Here is a 22406-nt window from a genome sequence, read left to right on the forward strand (position 1 = left end):
GATGACCCCTTTGTATAAAAATAAGGGTGATATACAAAACTACAACAACTATCGGAGTATCAAGCTACTAAGCCATGTTATGGAAGTCTGGGAGAGAGTGATGGATCAGAGAGTGAGGAGGAGTATTTTGATTTTCGAGAACCAGTTCAAATTTATGATGGGCATTCAACTACGAAAGTCATTCACCTTGTTAGAAGATAGAGCAATATAGGAAGAGGAAGAGGAAGAGGAAGAGAAACTTACACATGGTGTTCATCAATCTTGAAAATGCTTATGATAAAGTCCCTATGGAGGTGCTATGGAGATGTTTGGAGGCTAGAGTGTACATATTGCATACATTAGGGTGACTAAGGATATGTACAATGGAGCTAAGACCCGGGTGAGGATAGCAGGAGGGGAATCAGACCATTTTCCAATTGAGATGGGGTTACATCAGGGGTTAGCTCTTAGCCCATTTTTATTTGCACTAGAAATAGACGCGCTGACACGCCACATTCAGGGGGAGGTATCGGTTCTTGTTATTTGCAAATGGCATTGTACTGACTGATGAGACGCGAGGTGGTGTTAGCACGATGTTAGAGGTTTGTAGGCAGACCCTATAGTCAAAATGTTTAAAGTTGAGTAGGACTAAGAAAGAATACTTGAAGTACAAGTTCAGTGGTGCAGATCTCTCAACCATTGTGTCATACTATCCAGGATGGTCTAAAGCCTCCTTCACTATCTTAGGTTATAGAGATAGAGTCTACAGAGCCAATCAAAGAACTAGACACAGGAGATAGGTAGTCATAAGAAATAAAAATATCAATGGAATATGTGGATAAGGGTAAAGAAGTTGTACAAACTAGCTAAGATGAGAGAAAGCAAGGCACATGACTTAGACCAAGTGAAGTGTATTAAAGACAAGGATGGCAGAGTTGTGTTAAATGGGGCACTTATTTGACGGAGATGGCAGACCTTCTTCCATAAGCCCTTGAATGAAGAGGGGGATAGAAATATTATCCTGGGTGAATTGGGACATTTTGAAGGTCGTGGAGATTTTTGATATTGTAGGTGTATTAAAGTTGAGGTGGTTGATGGAGTTATGCGTAAGATGCATAAGGGTAGAGCGACTGGGCTAGACGAAATACCAGTGAAATTCTGGAAGAGCGCGAGCAAGACAGGCTTAAAATATTTTACTGGGTTGTTTAATGCTATTTTTAGGACAAAGAAGATTTTCGATAAATGGAGGTTCAGTACGATGATCCCTTTTTACAAAAACAAGGGTGATGTACAGGACTGCAATAACTATCGGGGTATTAAGCTACTAAGCCATATTATGAAAGTCTGGGATAAGGTGATGGAGCGGAGGGTGAGGAGGAGTGTATCTATCTCCGAAAATCAGTTCAAATTTATGCTGGGACGTTCATCTACTAAATCCATTCACCTTGTTAGAGGATTGATGGAGCAATATAGGGAGAGGAAGAGGGACTTACATATGGTATTCATCGATCTTGAAAAGGCTTACAATAAAGTCCCTAGAGAGAAGTGTACATATTTTATACATTAGGGTAATTAAAGATATGTACGATGGAGCTAAAACCCGAGTGAGGACATCATAAGGCGAATCAGACCATTTTCCATTTGAGATGGGGTTACATGAGGGGTAAGCTCTTAGACCATTTTTATTTGTACTAGCAATGGACGCGCTGACGAGACACATTTAGGGGGAGGTGTCGTGGTGCATGTTATTCGTAGATGATATTGTACTGATTGATGAGACGTAAGGTGGTGTTAATGCGAGGGTAGAGGTTTGTAGGCAAACCTTATAGTCGAAAGGTTTCAAGTGTAGCAGGACCAAGAAAAAATACTTAGAGTGCAAGTTCAGTGGTGCAGATCAGGAAGCAACGTGGATGTAAGGATGGATTCACAAGTCATCTATAGGAGAGATAGTTTTGAGTACCTTGGGTCAGTTATATAGAGAAATTGGGAGATTGATAAGGATGTCATGCATCGTATCGGGGCAGGGTGGATAAAATGGAGGCTCTCTTTTGGTATTTTGTGTAATAAAAATGTACCACATAGATATAAAGGTAAGTTTTACATAGCTGATCACACACAACTATGCCTTATAAAAAGGACAAGCGGTCACTGCCAATATAATCAGGGTATTTAGCCCATAATCGAATCCCATAGGGAATTATCCTACCAATTACTTTTGCCAGGCTCACTGAATTCTTCGTAATCAACTACCCATATATTTTGAATAACAATTAATGATGTTTTTACTAACTATAACTGAATAACGTTAAGTAAACTAAAAGCTAAATATGACTGAGTTGTAAACAAATAAGAGAAGGATCTAAGGTTGTGATTTCCCCCATTGATGGAATCCCTTCCTGTTATGTTTCGCATAGATTTGCCTAATCGTCTCTATCGATCATGAGCACTCTTACTACTGTAAATCTCTCCCAAGTAATTATGACAATTCACTAGACGCACTCTCTCGAGTTACGCTAGCTGGAATTTTATTATAACTCACTTAGATCGCACCCAAGGTTTCGTTATCCCTAATCCCACCTTTAAACCCTCGATTATTGATTCCTCATATACTTTGGGAGTGGTGTTGTTCAATAATTACCTAAATATTCACTCTCTCCCGAGTAATACATACTAAATAGTCATAGCTAATTGAGGATCCTATCAATTAACTACAATAAGAACGTAGTTAAACAAATAGAGATTAAACTGGGCAAACTATATTAACACGACAAAAAGTTCATCCTCAATAGGTTCCATCAAAACCTTAGACTAAATAATTAGCTACTCATAATCGTATTCATACTAACAACATCAAAATTCGTCATGAATGATAAATACAAAAGGAAGAAAGGTATAACTCGATGTCGAATTATCCTCCTTACCTCTTGCCTCTTCTTGCCTTCACAAAATCTATAAAAACCTTTATATTCTCTTTTTGGGCGAGTTGGACCTCTTATAGGTTTAAGTGGAATTACCCCCAAACTTCCAAGTTTATCCCTGAATTTCCTACGCTCTGGATTGACTAGTGTGGCCGCACTAGTGGTTGCGCATATCTCTTTGTGTACTGTCCCAGTCCCTTGCTCTAGCGCGGTCGCACTAAGGCCACGCTTGGCCCACGCTAGAGTGACTCAGCGTTTTCTCTCTTCTTTTCTTTCTTCTTTCACACGTATTCAGCTCCGAGGGGCTTCCCTTGCTTTAATTTAGCTCCAAACATTGTCCTAAGTCCTCATAAGCACAACTTGCTCCTGCAAAACATGAAATTCATAATTAGAGCCAAGTTATCGTCATTTAACCATCCTAGAACGGTGAAGCATAGTCAAGTTGGGGCATAAATAGTCGTCAAACTACATGAATCTAACCTATTATCAACACCCACACTTAAATCATTGCTAGTCCTCGAGAAATCCACCATACTCTATAAAGGTTCCTTCATTAAGCTTTTCCCTAACGTATCACACCAAGCAAATCACCAAAGTTACGTCTAGTAGTATACCCTCTTTGCCTCAAGAGTCGACTCTCACATGTCGTGCAATATTCATACTTACTCAAATTACTCTATACAGAGGTCAAGACTTACCTTTCCTTCGTCAATCAAATGACATCACATCACACAAGAGATTAGTTCCACAAATAATAATATTAAGAACAATTAGGAACTTAGATAGAGAAAATTTGCTCACTGTCAAAAAGAAAATTCACATGCCACATAGATGCACCATAGGCTTGCCCGTAGTGTACTATTCTACTAATCGAGCCCATTCAGTCTCAGATCAATTAGGACTTCATTTGGTTGTAATATAGGCTAAGGAACGGGTAGGATATATTTGGATATAGTGGCTAACCTCCCTAAGCACTTTTAATACACTCACATTCGCATTCAAAACCATACTTATGTCAGACCAGACATTCCACCACACTTCTATTTATAATACCCCAAACTCCATTAGGTGCAATTGTATCAAGTCACCACTTATAAAGTACTACATTTACTTATTTTGTTTTTTTTCTTCTTTTTTTTAAGTGGCTCTTATTCTTTTATTTTTAAAAATACTGCACCTTTTTCTCTATTTCATTGGTTCCACTCAAAAACCAAACAATTATCCCACACTTTAACATTTGCATATTTCATAACCATTCAAGTGCTTATGGGAGGTAAAGAGGTTCAAACAGATGGGCCGTTCAAACAATTAGGTAAAATTTGTAATGTGGTTGCCAAAGAAACAGGCTTATAGGCTCAACGGGGTTAATTACGATGTATCACATTTAGGTGGGTCTACTTTATATATCTGGCTTAACAAAGAAATGCCTACATCACTTCTAAGACTGAATAAAGCTACTATTTCGCTTTGCAAACATACGGGGTAAGTTCTAGGCATCAAATGCAGAGCATAGAATACAATACAACTCACACACACATGGCACATGACTCACTCCAGATTGTCTTATCAAGACACTCTCGTTTGAGTACTCAAGTCAGTTACAAACATACAATTTAAGGCACTCTAACAAGAATCAACCACTGAGACTAAGTGTCACACTTCAGTGTCTACTGTGTTCAGGTGTATCAATGTTAAGGACTTCTCTTCCTATTTCAGCTCATCGCTCATAAGTACCAACTAAAAACTAGAAACAAAATAAATAAAAACTAACTACACCCAATTCAAACAAAGCCCTTGGAAAAGAACCGTGGCCCAAAGAAAACCAAGGGGGAGTTACTACACTACCTAAAACAAAAAAAATCTTTTTGGTAGTTTCTTTAGACTTACTTCCCTCACGAAAACTGTCTAGAAGATCCGTCATCAAGAAGAGGCCAACATATATCTATTTTTTTCCAGATTTTCACGTCGACTTACCTAATTTGACTGCTACTCAAAACCACAAAAACAATCAAGAAAACATAAAACAGTCAAGTTCCTACATATATACACATACATTGAAGTATCCCCCACCTCACACTTAAAAGGAAGACATGTCCTCATGGCATATAAAATAAAGAACAGTAAGATAAAGGAACTCCTCTGATTGATCACTCTTGATCGGAGACCGTGTCCGGGTTCAGATTGCATGCACGACCCAGAGCTCGCAGCCAGCCCAATATTTTCTTCTCCGATTTAACCTTCTAGTTGACCATTGCATCAATATGTGTACCTAAGTCAGCGACCGAGGCACACAACCCTGCCACCTCATGCTCTAAGGTTGTGAACCGGGTAACCCGAGCAGCCCCAGATGGTCCTGCAGCCTCAGTAATCCACTCATGGGCTGGTGACTTGGCCCTTACTTCCTCTTTCTCATCCTCCCCTTCCTCAGAGTCATCGGATTTAGCATTATCATCACCACCAGCTGCCACATGCTCCTTCCCAATAGTTACCTTATCGGCTCGAAACTTGGAGTCTCTTGGCACTATCCCATCCACATTCAAATTTTCCAACACCCAAGCTACCAGCAAAGTCTAGTGACTAAGGAAGGGAATAAGAACCCATACCTCTTCACCGGATAACGTGTACATATCTCCTCGCGAATGAGCTTAGCCACGTCAAAGTCGTGACCATTTATAAAGCACCAAATTAAAGCAGCTCGAGGAGCATTCACCTCCGTGGTGTTGGAAGAAGGGATCAGGCGGTTGTTGATGACATACAACCAGCACCTCCCTTCAAAAGTGAGCGCCACAGAATGAAACTTCTTCCCATACTTCATCCATACAATTTCCTTACCGTGTACACAAATTGTTTCAAAGAACATCTCCCACTGGGTGTATTTCCTCCTATACAGTTCATAATAGTCGTCGTACTCCCCCACAGGTTTAGGCAGCTGGTATATCCTCCGAATAGCCTCAACAGAGGCATCCAAAGCCTTCATGCGCACTATTACTACAGCATTCACATGTTCTTTTACATTGACATAGAATTCACGGACAACCATCAAATTTCCCTCGTCTGGCTCTTCAAAGAAGATTTGTAGCCCCTCCTGACCAACTCATTATACAAGTTAGGGAAGCCCAACTGGAGCGACCCTATATCTATGACCTTCTCCGGTATTGGTATCTTAGGGACCTTATCAGCAAAGTGGTCCTGAGCCTTAGTGGAGACGAACCTGCTGCTATCAAAAGGACGAGTAGGAGCTGACCCGCGCGCCCTGGAAGATCCAACTTGACCACTGGATAAAGCACCGACGGTTCGGCGTTTCTTGGAGGGATCCATAGTACCTGAAAGAAGAATAGAATTAGCACAGCACAAAAGGTGTAACTCAACTGCGGTTACTCAGACTTCACTCGTACAATTGGTCACAATTACCCATTTACACTTACTGTGGCATTTAAACAAACATCTTGTGGGCATCATATACTGGAGCCCCTAATTAAACATGTAGTAACCCAATTACCACCACAATTTCCCCAAATTCACCCACTAAGTTAAGAGATACAACTCCACAAACATCACCGCCCACAAGCACTACACATACACTACAAATTACTTCTAAGAAAAGAGAAAAAAAACTACTACACAATTAAGAAATCAAACAAAAATTTACAAAAATTGAAAAAAAAAAACCTTATCTGTAGTGAGAGAAGATGGTGAGAAGTGAAGAAGAGTAGTGGAGGGATTGGCTTGAACCTTGGGGAGTTTGGGCTGGGATTATTTGGGAATGGAGAAGAGGGGAATTTGGAGAAGAGGAAAATGAGGAGAAGGTGGGAGTTAGGATTGGGGTGCTTAGGCGTTGGGTATTTGGGAATGGAGAAAAGGGGAATAGTTAGGGTGGGCGGGGAAATCAACAACTAAAACAATTAACATACAAAATAAATAAAATAAAATAAAAAGTTAAGTTAGGCGGAACGGCACTAGCGCGGTTGTAGCGCAGTTCGAGCGCGGCCCCGCTAGTGAAACAGTGTACTTGGCCATATGTGCGGGCGCGCTACTGGGCGGAATACTGAGGCAGAATGTTTGGCGATATGCACGGCCTATAGCGTGGCTTGTAGCACGGGCGTGCTCCTGGGGCTCAAAAAATTTCCACTTTTTTTTTACCTGTTCCTTCCGCGTCTGATGGACTTATCACTCGCCCAAGCTCACCTGTATTGGTTAGTACTTACCAAAATCAAAATTAACAAATACTAACTATACTAAAGTCACTACGCATTGGGTTGCCTCCCAACAAGCGCCTTAGTTAATGTTGTGGCACGACTGTTACAATAAGTCAATGGGTTGCCTCCCATGCAACGTCTGATTTAACGTCACGGTTGTCGCACCTCCTTTTTCCGCCCCCGCGAGGGCGCAACAGGGAGTTTTTCCAATTAAAGGACAATCGAAATGGGATTTGTTTATTTAATTCAGAGTCGCCACTTGGGAGATTTATGGTGTCCCAAGTCACCGGTCGAATCCCGAATCGAGGAAAAGATTGACTCTGTTTAACAGTCAGCGAACCAGAAATCCGGATAAGGAATTCTGTTAACCCGAGAGAAGGTGTTAGGCATTCCCGAGTTCCGTGGTTCTAGCACGGTCGCTCAACTGTTATATTCGGCTTATTTATCTGATTTTTAACAATTAAGAACTTATATGCAAATTTTAACTTTGAACCGCTTTTATCAATTTTATTATTATTGTTATTATTTTACGGAGAATTGCAACGTTGTGAAAACGTATCTCGAACCACGTCATAGTCAATGTACCTGTGGTTATCGACACATTTCGACTCCGTTAAGATTTGGATTTGGGTCACATAAATGTGCACCCGAGTTTAAGAAAGTAATTTATTCAAGGCGCGCCTAAAGCGACTAGCGTATCATTATTTTGGGTAAGGCCGTGAAATTTTGCTAAATGGCTCATCCCGAAGTCTAAGTAATTTTTCAAACACGTATAGAGGGCCCCGCAGCTTACGATTTATTTTTGCGAAGCACGCCTCATTTATTTTAAGGATATCCTAAAGTGACTACATTTCTATTAAATTCGTCTCTAAAATAAAAGAGAAAAATCCTAATTAATTATATGCTTAAAAAAAAGCGTAACATATTAATTGCTAGATTAAGACAAATGTTAACGGAAAAGAAGATTACTAAAATTGAGATTATAAATAAAATACGGAATCGACAAATAATATATTCAAAAGAAACTAATTAGCCTATAACTAGATTAAACTCGCATTGTTAGACGAATTGATTCATTGGGACTAAATGCTTTTCAACTACTTGAAACTAAACCCACCTTAATTACTGATGCTTACGAAAGTTTGTTGAAGCTAGCTCGTTAACTTGAATAACCTATTGGATTAAGGTTCTTATCCTTTCTACATTGAATCGCGCTTCAAATATGTCAAGCCTACGGATTCTATAAAATTAATGGCCTTTTTATTTCTGCCTAAAACTGGCAGAACTAAACCTATTCAACACTTACCTCTTCAAACCAAACAAGCCCCCTTTTTAACAAACAAGCTGCATGAACCAAACCTTAATGCCTAATTCACAAAATTATCCCAAATTCACGCCTTAACTAGGTTTATCTACATGTTCACGATTAACCTATTATTTCAGACTGATGCCGACTCCAATTAGGATTACCTAAACTTGTTCAATTCCAACAACTTGATATATTTATTTAAAACAAAACAAAACCCCAACTATCATACATTGAAACTAAGGAAAATTGTAGAAAACAGTTTAGTCGAATATAAATCCTATAGTCCACCTTCTTTATTGAATTACAAAAATAGACTATAAAACTACTTATCATTTGACTACTAAGCTATCAGTACAACTTAAATACTCGACTATTCGAGCATTGCCTTTCATTTTTTTAACAGCTACATGACATTGTGATTCGAGAATGTACCTGATAATAGAACAAGAGAAGAAGAGGAAGATCAGCAGGACAGCAGTAAACAACACAATAACAGCAACAGCGCGGGAATGCACAGAACAGCCCCGTAACAAACAGTGGCAGAAACCCAAGATCCAGATTCAGATACCAAGCAGAAAACTTGAAAACCAAATAGAAACCTAGAAATTCAAACGAAACAACACTCCAAAACCAAAAGAAAAACTAGGAAAGCCAATCCGAAAATCAGTAGTACCAAATGCAAATCACGGAAGCAGTAATAGAATTATGATTTTCAGCCGTAAAGAAAGGCTTCACTTTCAGTTTTTAACTCTCAAAGAATCAATTTTAAGTTCTGAAAAATCAGTTCTTTTTTTAACTTAAACCCTGAAAATTTTTCTTTGTCTTCCAAAAAAATCCCCCCTCTTAGTCCCAAATGACCCCTATCTTATACCCAAAGCAAGACCCTTTCCAGTCCCCTTTTTCTTTTACTTTTTACTATTACCCTTTATTATTACCCTTTTCTAATTACCCTTTTCTAATTACCCTCCACTTCTTTCTTACTTTCCAGCCCTATATTCCTCTACTATGTGAGTTATTTAGCCTTTCATTATTACCCTACTATTTCTAATTCCCAATCAGCCAAACATCTCTCATTCATTAGTGGTCCCCTCTATCAATTAGTTCAAATTAAAGCACATTAGGACCCCACTAGACAGACCACTTAGTCAAACCAATTTTCCACTATTACATTAAATTATGGTATTTAGGTGCCCCACTTCCCACTACTATCAGTAAACCAAATTTCTCTATTTCTCTATTCCTAAAACACCCCAGAATCCCATCAGCTATGACCAATTGATCTAACAGGTAAACTAATCACTGATTAACCTAAACCAAAGCTCAATTAAACACTGAAATATAAAGAACTATATCTAAATTAAGAACAACATCAGTTATAACCAACTTAAAACCTATCAATTTGATTACTAAAACTATGAAATTAATTTCTTATTAACCAAATGACATAATTGGAACAAAGCTGCAATGAACTACTGGAATCAAAACTGACTGACACAGATGCATATTATTCATATTTGAAACAAATTATACTTTCTAAATCAAACCTGAACAAAAACAATTTGAATACTGTAAGCATACTGAATTACAATAGACATAAGCACAAATTACATATAATCACAGGTGACATACTTTGAACTAACAACAATGTCGAACAATTATGGGACTGAATAAATTTATACAAAACTTACTAATACTGACTGATTCGAATCAATCAGGAAACTAAAGAAGAAACAAAATACAGAGCAAACACGAAACCTTCGGATTTGAACAATAATAAGAAAGGAGTAGAAGATGAATTCACTGAGCAAAAACTAATAGAAAAAGAAAAATTGAACGGAGACCTACCAGTCAAATAGGGACTGAGTTCGAACCTCCAGAGCCTATTTTTTTGGGACTTGAGGCCAAGGCGGACCCTAGTCAAGTGTTCTTAAACAAGAACACATTCGACTAAGGTCCGTTTTGACCTCAGTCTCTGACCTAGCTTCCAACTATCATCCTGAAACTCCTGATTCGAGATCTCCCAGTGTGATTTGAAGCAATCTAAGGGTAGTTTAGGAACGAGGGAGGTCCGGTGGTCACAAGGTGTGAATTTGGGGTCAAGTTGATAGGCTAGGGTTTGGGGCGGGGATCTTCGATTGAAGATTCGAAGAGCCTCATTGAGATTCAAGGTAAACTAAGTGCGGGTTTGGAGAGAGGAGGTTGTGGGAGAGCTATGGTGTAAAAATGGGGAGGTTTGGGCCACCGGAACTGCCGTGAGGCGATTTCCGGTGGCAGAGTGAGGCGGCGTTATGGGCTAGTCTCTAGGTTAGAGACGAAAGGGAGGTAAGGGGTCTGATTAGGTTTGGGGGTAAGGGGTAGGGATTTTGATATATTGAAATCAAGTGAACTAATCTGGGCCGTTGGATGATGGGATCCAACGGCCTTGATTAATTCATTTAATTAAAACGGGGTCGTTTGGCTTCAGGGTGGGTTGGACCGGTGTGGGCAAAACGGGTCGGGGCTGCTTACGGGTTAGGGTTGGTCGTTAGGGACCGTTTGATTGATTTGGGTGGACGGCTGTGATTTTTGACGACGAAACGACGCAGTTTCGACATCACACTACGTCGTTTCGCCCGTCTTCGAGGCTGGCTGGTCTGGATCGGGTGAAGATGAGACTTGGGCCTGATTTTGGCCCAAATTGAAATGGCCCAGTCCGGTTTTCTCCTTATTTTCACTTCCTTCTTCTTTTTCTTTCATTTTATTTTAATTCCTAATTACTAAAATTTCTAATTAGAATTGTAAAAATCAAAATTAACCTTACAATATATTAATTACCCTTTAACAACAATTAACACACAAGACAAAACATTTAAAAAAAATAAAATCACACAATGGCACATTTAAATGACAAAAATAGGATAAATGCATATTTTTTGTGATTTTCTTTCTTTTAAAACCAAACTATGGTTTAATTAATTCCAAAATGCACAATTAAATCCTAAATAGGCATGCAACATGTATTTTTGTATTTTTCAATTAACTAAACAAAACAAACACTCACAGACAAGAATAATTAACCAAAATGTCACGCGAAATTCTCAAAATCGTACCCAGAGGCAATTTATTTTATTTATCAATTTATTTTGGAGTAATTTTCATGAAGCAAAAATCACGTGCTCACAACGGCACGACGCAGATGAGCGCATTTAAGGCTCGCTCAACCTCTGAGGTTTAGTCAGATGGATCACTAACACTTCCTTGGGTTCATCAATGCCCACATATGGTTTCAATCTTTGCCTATTGACTCTAAATGTATGGGAATCCTTTTCTGAGGCAATCTCTATGGCACCTGAAGAGAGAACTTCGACCACCCGAAATGGTCCAGACCATCGTGACTTGAGTTTACCCAGAAATAGCCTTAATCTTGAGTTATAAAGCAACACCATGTCTCCGGGATTGAAATTTCGCTCAACAATGTTCTTGTCGTGCAACCTCTTCATTCTCTCTTTATACAACCTCGTGCTCTCGAAAGCAAGAAATCGAAACTCATCTAGCTCATACAATTCTGTGACTCTATTTGTTCCCACAGCCTTAATGTCCAAATTTAGTCGTTTCATTGCCCACCAAGCTCTATGTTCTGGTTCTACTGGCAAGTGACAGGCCTTCCCGAACACCAACTTGTATGGTGACATACCAATTGGTGTTTTGAACGCGGTTCTGTAGGCCCAGAGTGCATCATATAACTTTTTTGCCCAATCAATTCTTGTGGCGTTCATAGTCTTGGTCACCACACTCTTTATCTCTCTATTCGACACTTCGACTTGTCCACTAATTTGAGGATGATATGGGGTTGCCACCTTGTGGCATACATCGTACCTTGCTAGCAATTTCTCGAAGGCTCGATTACAGAAATGAGTGCCTCCATCACTGATAATAGATCTCGGGGTCCCGAAATGGGTGAATATATTCTTCTTCAAAAACCCCACTAGCACCCTTGCATCATTGGGGGGAGTGTTGAAACTTTCACCCATTTGGACACGTAATCCACAACAACAAGTATGTACTTATTGCCAAAGGAGCTGACGAAGGGGCCCATGAAGTCTATCCCCCATACATCGAACACTTCAAACTCTTGAATTGGGTTCATGGGCATCTCATGGTGATGGGAAATGTTCCCGATTTGCTGACATTCATTATATCCCTTCACCCATTGATGTGCATCCTTAAACATTGTTGGCCAGTAAAACCCGGCTTCTAGCACTTTTGCTGTCGTCCTAACTCCTCCAAAATGTCCGCCATATGCCGATGCGTGACATGCCTGCAAAATAGAAGATTGTTCTATCTCGGGGACACACCTCCGGATCATATTGTCAACACATATTCTAAACAAATAAGGTTCATCCCAGTAATACATGCGGCAGTCACGATAAAACCTTTTCTTTTGCACAGAGGAAAGATCATAGGGAACTATACTGCTTGCCAGGTAATTTGCAAAGTCAGCATACCATGGCACTTCCTCAAGGCTTGTGGCGAGTAGTTGCTTGTCTGGAATGGTTTCCATAATATCCTCTACCTCAACTGAGTTTTCAACTCCTTCAAGTCACGATAGATGATCAGCGACTTGGTTTTCTGTGCCCTTACGGTCACGAATCTTCAGGTCGAACTCTTTTAGTAACAGCACCCAATGAATCAGGCCCAGTTTGGATTCCTTATTTTTAATCAAGTACCTGAGAGCAGCATGATCAGTATATACAATTACCTTAGAGCTAATCAGGTATGATCTGAACTTGTCGAATGCGAACACTACAGCTAGCATCTCCTTTTCAGTCATAGTGTATTTCAGCTGGGCTCCACTCAACGTTCTACTGGCGTAGTAAATTGGGTGCATTAACTTGTCTTTTCGCTTTCTTAGCACTACCCCCACTGCATAGTCACTGGAGTCACACATGAGTTCGAATGGTTGCTCCCAGTCGGGGGCAACAATGATGGGTGCTGTGACTAGCCTCTTTTTCAACTCCTCGAATTCTACCCTGCAATCATCAGAAAACATGAAAGGGTGATCTTTTTCTAACAACTTACAGAATGGGTTGGCAATTTTTGAGAAGTCTTTTATCAATCTCCGGTAGAAACTGGCATGCCCGAGGAAGATTCTGATTGCGTTGAATGATGTGGGGGTGGAAGCTTTTCTATCACATCAACTTTAGCATGATCCACCTCGATTCCCTTGCTTGATACCCTGTGTCCCAAGACTATACCCTCTTTTAGCATGAAATGACACTTTTCCCAATTAAGTACAAGGTTAGTCTCGATACATCTCTTCAACACTCTGGTCAGGTTTGTAAGGCATCCATCGAATGAGTTTCTCACCACTGAGAAATCATCCATGAACACCTCCATTATGTCTTCAACCATGTCAGTGAATATGGACATCATGCACCTTTGGAATATGGTTGGTGCATTGCATAGGCCAAAAGGCATCCTCCGGAAGGTATAAATTCCATATGGACATGTGAAGGAAGTTATCTCTTTGTCCTCTGGTGCAATGGAGATTTGGTTGTACCCTAAGTACCCATCCAGAAAACAAAAGTGGGACCTCCCTGCCAGTCTATCAAGCATCTAATCAATGAAAGAAAGTGGGAAGTGCTCTTTCCGGGTGGCCAAATTTAATTTCCTATAGTCCATACAAATTCTCCAGCATGTGACGATTCTTTTAGAGATCTCATTGTTATCATTTTTTACCATCGTCATACCACCCTTCTTAGGAACACATTGCACCGGGCTAACCCAGTTGCTGTCAGAGATGGGGAAAATGATTCCCGCACCTAACCACTTAATCACCTCCTTCTTCACCACTTCCTTCTTGTTGGGGTTCAGCCTTCTTTGGTGCTCCCTGGAAGGTTTGTGCCCCTCTTCCAGCAGAATTTTATGCATACAATAAGCCAGGCTGATTCCCTTAATGTCTGCCATGGTCCATCCAATGGCAGTCTTGCACTCCTTGAGTACCTGCAAATGTTGTTATGCCTGCACATCTAACAAACTAGATGAGATAATAACAGGTAATGTGGAGTTAGGTCCTAGGAACACATACCTGAGATAGGCGGGTAGTGGCTTTAACTCCAGCTTTGGTAGTTCTTCTATGGATGGTTTGGCTGGAGGAATTTCTCTATTTTCTAAGTGCAGGGGCTCGAATTCAAGTGTTCTCTCCCAAAACCCTCTGCCCTCTAGAGCCAACACCCATTCTGTTAATTTTTCCCCGTTCACCTCATCTAAATTCAAAAGACATGCAGCAAGAGGATCTTCAATAGTCAATGTCTCATCATCCTCTTCCACGATTATATCCATGGCATCAATAAGAGAACAATTGGCGAATTCACTTGGTCGCCTCATAGATTTTTGCACGTTGAATGTTATCTCCTCGTCGTTCAACCTCATCTTGATCTCCCTAGTTTCACAATCAATGAGGGCTCGCCTTGTGGCCAAGAACAACCTTCCCAAAATTATGGGAATTTATTTATCCACCTTACAATACAGAATCACAAAATCTGCAGGGAACACAAATTTCCCTACCTGTATCAACACGTCATCCAAAATACCAAAGGGTCTTTTCACAGTTCTGTCAGCCAGCTGCAACAACATAGACGTCGGTATAGCTCTTCCAATCCCCAACCTCTTATAGATCTCCAGGGGCATAAGATTTATGTTATCCCCCAAATCACAAAAGTGCCTTGGTAAAGGCAAAGTTACCAATGGTGCAAGGAATTGCGAAATTCCCTGGATCAGACAACTTCTCAGCAACTGGTCTAGTCACCACAACACCTTAGGTTTGAGTTAGAGTCACTATGGCCAAATCTTGGAAGTCGAATTTTCGGGACGTCAAGTTCTTCATCATTTTTGCATAACCAGGCATCTCCTTCAAAGCATCAATCAATGGAATATTTACCTAGATTTGTTTCAACATCTCCAAGAATTTCTTGTATTGCTCCTCTTCTGGTATTTGTCCAGCCTCTATGGGAATAGTGTTGGAGGTCTCTTCTTCCCAATGATTTAGGTTCTCTCTTTGTCAGACACCACCTCAACTACCGGTTCCTGGGCTGTCTCAGCTTCTTTCTCAGTCTCAAGATGTGTGTTGGTTTCTTCCTAGACAGGTTTTATTGTCACCTCTGTCAGTTTTGTTGAATCATCTAGCTCAATAGGCATTGGTACAAGTGTCTCAGCCTGTCTACTTTCTCTAGCCCTCTCTTTCTCCAAGTTTAAGTCTCTGCCATTACGTAGACTCACTGCCATCAGCTGTTTCGGGCCCTGATCTTTTGGATTTACCTGAGTGTCTGCAGGAAATGTCCCATGAGGACGATTATTCAAAGACATCGAAATCTGGCCCATTTGCACTTCAATATTCTTTATAGCTGACTCATGTGCATCTACTCTTTCACTCATTTTCGCATTTGACCCAATAACCTGCTGCATCATTGCCTCGAGTCTAGCAAACCTATCTTCCTGTCTCCCACCATGTTGTTGCTGAGAAGGGTGATAACCCTGCTGTTGATTTTGATTGTTGTATCCCTGTGGTCTTTGGTAGGGTTCCACATTATTGTGAGGTCGTATGGCTCCTATATTTCCATTGTTGTGTTGTGGCTGGACTGGCCTATATGGCTGATTCTGTTGGCCCCAATTCTGACCACCATGTCTCTGGCCCCCATAATTAGACACATAATTCATGTCCTCAGGGTAATGATGATGATCACTTTCTGCATTCCATTGGCTACCAATTGGCTGACTAATGTAAGATGTGCATAAGCCCCCATTGGTTGTATCTACAATGTGCACCTGCTGCTTCTGCCCTGACTCTTCCACCTTTTTGGTGAGTATACTTATTTGTGTCATTAAGGTGGCCATATTTTCAACAAGAGTGTTGGATGGATCTAAGGGCACTGAGTGAACTACTAGAGTGATAGGTGCATTCCTGGTTGTCCACCCCGAATTCTATGTCATCTTGTCAAGCAAGCTCTGGCTTTCTCTCCATGTTTTGCTCAAGAATGCTCTACCAGCTGAAGCATCAATATTAGCCTTCACGCTATCTGTCATACCCATGTAAAACCGCTGCCCCAACATCTGATCTGGAATACCGTGGTGCAGACATATAACCAACATCCCTTTGAATCGTTCCCATGTTTCTTGCAGTGTTTCAATTGGTTTCTATTTAAAGCTCAAAATTTCATCAATTTGCTGAGCAGTCTTGTTGGGTAGATGAAACTTATTCACAAATTACTTGACTAACTCCTCCCAGGTCGTGATGGAATTAATGGGGAGTGAATTTAGCCAAGTCTGAGCAGCTCCTGTCACTGAGAATGGAAACAACAATAGCTTTATTGCTTCCTAAGTTACGTTGGGTTGCCTTTGAGTTTTGCAGATTGACAGAAAATTCTTCAAGTGTTGTTGAGGATCTTCAATGTATGACCCCGAAAATAGTCTCTTGGTTTGCAACAAGTGCATCATGTTGTTTGTGATTTGAAAAGATTCGGCATGTATCAGCGGGACTAATATCATTGTGGCCAAATTCTCTATTGTAGGTTGCACCAAGTTATATAGACCAGCCTCTGGCATAAGAGGCGCCACTACTGGTGCAGCCGGGTCTACCTCGCGATCCCCCATGTCTGGTTCAAGTTGTTCAGCTGATTGTTGTTGTTTGTTTTTCCGGTTGGCCCGATTCAATGCCTTGAAAACTTTTTCGGGATCTGATAATGCTTCAAATACTTCACCAGTTCTCGATGAGTTTCTAGGCATGCACATGTACAACCAAGTTAACAAGCGTTAAAATTTCAATGTATAGATTGAAAATAAAGAAAACTGACTACACTAAGAATTTTTGTATTTCTTTCAACTGTAATTGATAACACCTTAATTCCCTGGCAACGGCGCCAAAATTTGATCATGCCAAACTATGCCTTATAAAAAGGACAAGCGGTCGTTGCAAATATAATCAGGGTATATAGCCCAGAGTCGAATCCCCAGGGAATTAACCTACCAATTACTTTTGTCAGACTCACTTAATTCTTAGTAATCAACTTCCCAGATATTTTGAATAACAATTGGTGATGTTTTTACTAACTATAACTGAATAACATTAAGTAAACTAAAAGCTAAATATGACTGAGTTGTAAACAAATAAGAGAAGGATCTAAGGTTGTGATTTCTCCTATTAATGGAATGCTTTCCTATTATGTTTCGCATAGATTTGCCTAATCGTCTCTATAGATCATGAGCATTCTTACTACCGTAAATCTCTCCCAAGTAATTACGACAATTAATTAGATGCACTCTCTCGAATTACGCTAGCTAGTTTTTTATTACAACTCACTTAGATCGCACCCAAGGTTTCGTTATTCCTAATCCCACCTTTAAACCCTCGGTTATTGATTCCTCATATACTTTGGGAGTGGTGTTGTTCAACAATTACCTAAATATGCACTCTCTCCTGAGTAATACATACTAAATAGGCATAAATAATTGAGGATCCTATCAATTAACTACAACAAAAATGCAGTTGAACAAATAGAGATTAAATTGGGCAAACTATATTAACACAACAAGAAGTTCATCCTCAACAGGTTCCATCAAAACCCTAGACTAAATAATTAGCTACTCATAATCGTATTCATACTAACAACAGCAAAATTCATCATGAATGATAAATACAAAAGGAAGAAAGGTAGAACTCGATGTCGAATTATCCTTCTTGCCTCTTGCCTCTTCTTGCCTTCACAAAATCTATAAAAACCTTTATATTCTATTTTTGGGCGAGTTGGACCTCTTATAGGTTAAGTGTAACTACCGCCAAACTTCCAAGTTTACCCCTGAATTTCCTGTGCTCTGGATTGACTAGTGCGGTCGTGCTCGAACCGTGCTAGTGGCCATGCATATCGCATAGTGTACTATCCCGGTCCCCTGCTCTAGCGCGGTCGTGCTAAGGCTGCGCTTGGACCACGCCTAGCCCGCACTAGAGTGACTCAGCCTTTTCTCTCTTCTTTTCTTTCTTCTTTCACACGTACTCAGCTCTGAAGGGCTTCCCTTGCTTTAATTTAGCTCCAATAATTGTCCTAAGTCCTCATAAGCACAACTTGCTCCTGCAAAACATGAAATTCACAATTAGAGTCAATTTATCGTTATTTAACCATCCTAGAACGGTGAAGCATAGTCAAGTTGGGGTATAAACAGTCGCCAAACTACATGAATCTAACCTATTATCAATAGCGGTGGTCAGACCGACTATGTTGTATGGGCTGAGTATTTGCCAATCAAGAACTCTCATGTCCAAAAAATGAAGGTGGCAGAGATGAGGCTGTTGAGCTAGATGAGCGCACACCAGGTTAGATAAGATTAGGGATGAAGTTATTCATTGCAAGGTAGTAGTGTCCCCAGTGGAGGACAAGATGCGGGAAGTGAGACTTATATGGTTCGGACATGTGAAGAGGAGAGTTGTTGATGCCCTAGTGAGGATGTGCGAGAGGTTGGTCTTGGAGGGCCTAGTTTTAGCACTTTATTTTGTGCTAGCCTTGTATTTTTTGTTCTCGGATGTTTGTTATTGTTTGTGGTTTCTTGCGCTTTGGTTTTCTGATTTCTTTGTAGGTATTGATGCTTATTGTTGTTCCCTGCTTTTTACTTTTCCTAGCATTTTTACCTCTTTACCTTTATATCTTTTCTGAGATGAGGGTCTATCAGAAATAACCTCTCTACTTTCTCTAGGTAGGGGTAAGGACTGCGTACACACTATCCTCTGTATATCCCACATGTGCAATTTCACTGGATTTGTTATTTGTTGTTGAATATGTAGATATACAATGATGTGAGAAATTGAAAGGTCAAAGAGGATACAATGATGAAGGAAGTGGCGTAGGACATGTATCATTGGTCTTTTTCGTCGTAAAATAAACTTAAACAACTGTCTGTCTTGATGGAAAAGATGGTGAAATTGCTGACTCATGAGACATGATAGGTGGTTGTTACTTAATAGAAGATATGGGAGAAGAAGAAAAAAAATCATCAACTAATTGTTCAGTCAAAGAACTAATGACCTGGTAGATTAACCACTCATCTTCCTCCAGTTATGTTTATAGAAAAATTGGTGCATTCTCTAAATACCATATTAGTTGACACAAGAAATTTGTCAAGTTAAGAGTAACAAGGATAGTCCTTCTGAATACTACCTAGGGAGTCATCATGGATTGGCTCGTGAACTAGAGGAAAGACACAATGCAGATAAAGCTTCCTGAGGTCAAAACAAGATGGCTCACACTACAGATACATTTAGTGCAGCGCTGAGTAAGGGCTTGATGAGTTTTGTACTAGAGAATGTATGAAACATTGTCCTCTCAATAGATTAAAGAACCTATAGGGATGGCAATGGGGTGGGGTAGGTACGGGGCATGGCGGGTTTGAATGTTGGCGGGGCAGTGCAGGTTTGAGAATTTGCGGGTTGCGGGGCGGGGTGGGTGGTCGCGGGTAAAGTACGAGGCGGATGAATTACAAGGAAATGCACATGACTTAATCCCATAACAAAAAATAGCCCATGTTTTTAAGTTTTACGTGGCCTAACCCATATTGTACATATTTTGAAAGCACTAGCAGATTCAAAATATGTGTTCTTACAACCATTGCTTCTAAAAGCTATGGAGTTAAATCTGCATTCTCACAACCATTGATTTCATTCTCTCTTCTTCTCACATCTTCTATATATGCTTCAAGGGGCCGTTCGCAACTGCTGTTTCTCTCTCTGTGTCAACTAATGGCTGTTAGAATAGTTATGTAATAGTTATGTAACCCTAATCCCATATGTATTAGGAGTAAGACATGTTATGTCTATATATATAGGGCTCATTGTAACATGATTAACATATGAGAATAATATCAATCATATTTTCTCCCGTGCATTCTCACATGGTATCAGAGATATTGTGAGAGATTTATCGCTGTGCACAAATTCCAATGATTCCGGAAAGAGAAATTAGTCACCAGAAATCTTTTTTCGGCGACTTTTTCAAGGTTGTTTGCGTTGTCTCCGTCAGTGTTGTGAAAAATCCAACACTACTACAAGAGTCGCCACTGTCCGGCAACCAAACCCCAGAAAAATCTCCGGCAACAAAAGCCCCACGCGTTGCCAGAAGCTCACGCGTGTGAGTTCACGCGCCGGCGCGTGCAGAACCCTCCAGCCATTTTTGAAAAACTTTCTTCAGAACAGTTGGGTCATGTACCAATTCCGACCCCACCCATACTTTTTTCGTTTGATTCTGACCACTTTGAGTTTTTCCGGCGACTATACTGATTCTTTCCGGCAACTACAATAATTTTCCGGCAAAAACAGTGTTTCCTTCATCTGTTTCAGTGAGTTGTTAGTTGTTTCTTTCTGTTATTTGGTGATAATTTTATAGACCTCACTTCAATCCAACGATGTCTTTGGGAGTCTATGCCTTTGGGTCTAAAAACCAAGGTCTGGCAGTTCCGGTGTTATGATTACCTCAGAACCTTTAATGGGAAGTTCAAACTACTTAGCTTGGGCTTCGTCTATCGAGTTTTGGTGTAAAGGTCAAGGTGTTCAAGATCATCTAATCACGAAGTCTAGTGAAGGAGATGCAAAGTCCAAAGCACTTTGGGAGAAGATCGATGCTCAATTATGCAGTATTCTGTGGCGGTCTATTGATTCCAAGTTGATGCCCTTGTTTTGTCCATTCCAGACATGTTATTTGGTTTGGGAAAAGGCTCGCACTTTATACACTAATGACATATCTTGTTTCTATGATGTGATATCGCGGATGACAAATTTAAAGAAACATGAATTAGATATGTCTACTTAATTGGGACAAGTACAGACAATCATAGAGGAATTTGAGAAGTTGATGTTTGTTTTTGCTAGTGTTGAAAAGCAGCAAGAGTAGCGACAAAAGATGTTTCTAGTTCTTACTCTTGCTGGGCTTCCTAATGATCTTTACTCAGTACGCGATCAGATTTTGGCTAGTCCAACTGTCCCTACAGTTGATGAATTATTCTCTCAATTACTTTGCCTTGCTGCAGCACCAAGTCACCCAGTGATCTCATCATAGACACCTGACTCATCTATTCTCACATCCCAAACAGTGGACAATCGGGCATCTCATACTATAGAGAATAGGTGAGGAGGAGGTCGTTTTGGAAGATCTAGACCCAAGTGCTCTTATTGTCATAAACTTGGACACACTCGTGACGTGTGCTATTCCTTACATGGTCTCCCACCCAAAAATGCTTATGTTGCTCAAATGAGACTAGTCAGGGATTTTCTTTATCTGAATGGGAGTATAATGAGTTCCTTCTATATCGAGCAAGTAAGCAGACATCTCCACAAGTAGCCTCTGTTGCTTAGACTAATACTTCTGTTACTGGTAATTCTTTTGCTTGTATTTCCCAGTCTAGTACTCTTGGACAATGGGTTGTGGACTCAGCCGTTTCTGATCATATCTCTGGTAATAAATCACTTTTGTCAAATATTGTGTATTCACAGTCTCTTCTCACTGTTACTTTAGCCAATAGGTCTCAAACTAAAGCAAAAGGTGTTGGACAAGCGAATCCCCTGCCCTTTGTCATTCTAGATTCCGTTCTTTATGTCCCTGGCTGTCCTTTTAATCTTGCATCTATTAGTCGTTTGACTTGTGCCCTCCATTGTCGTATATATTTTATTGACGATTCTTTTATTATATAGGACCGCAGTACAGGACAGACGATTGGAACATGATTTGAATCAGAAGGCCTTTACTACCTTTACTCACTCAATTCCTCCAAGGCATGTCTAGTTATAGATCCTCCGGACCTAATTCACAGACGTTTAGGACATACAAGCTTATCCAAGCTACAGAAGATGGTGCCTAGTTTGTCTAGTTTATCTCCATTAGAGTGTGAGTCATGTCAGCTCAGGAAACATACCCGAGCCTCCTTTCCTCGTAGTATTGAGAGTCATACAGAGTCTTTTTTTTCTTTAGTTTAATCTAATATATGGGGTCCTAG

The 22406-nt window shown here is 40.3% G+C and overlaps 1 protein-coding gene across 1 annotated transcript; it reads right to left on the reverse strand.

The window, feature by feature from the left end:
* Positions 1-11587: 11587 nt before the first annotated feature.
* On the reverse strand, positions 11588-12157 carry LOC138873459 (uncharacterized). The gene has a single exon (XM_070151927.1). It carries the CDS (start codon positions 12155-12157, stop codon positions 11588-11590), a length of 570 nt encoding a protein of 189 aa, XP_070008028.1.
* Between the last annotated feature and the right edge of the window lie 10249 nt (positions 12158-22406).

This window comes from Nicotiana sylvestris, chromosome 7 (genome assembly GCF_000393655.2).
Source record: "Nicotiana sylvestris chromosome 7, ASM39365v2, whole genome shotgun sequence".
In the NCBI taxonomy this organism is placed as follows: Eukaryota; Viridiplantae; Streptophyta; class Magnoliopsida; order Solanales; family Solanaceae; genus Nicotiana; species Nicotiana sylvestris.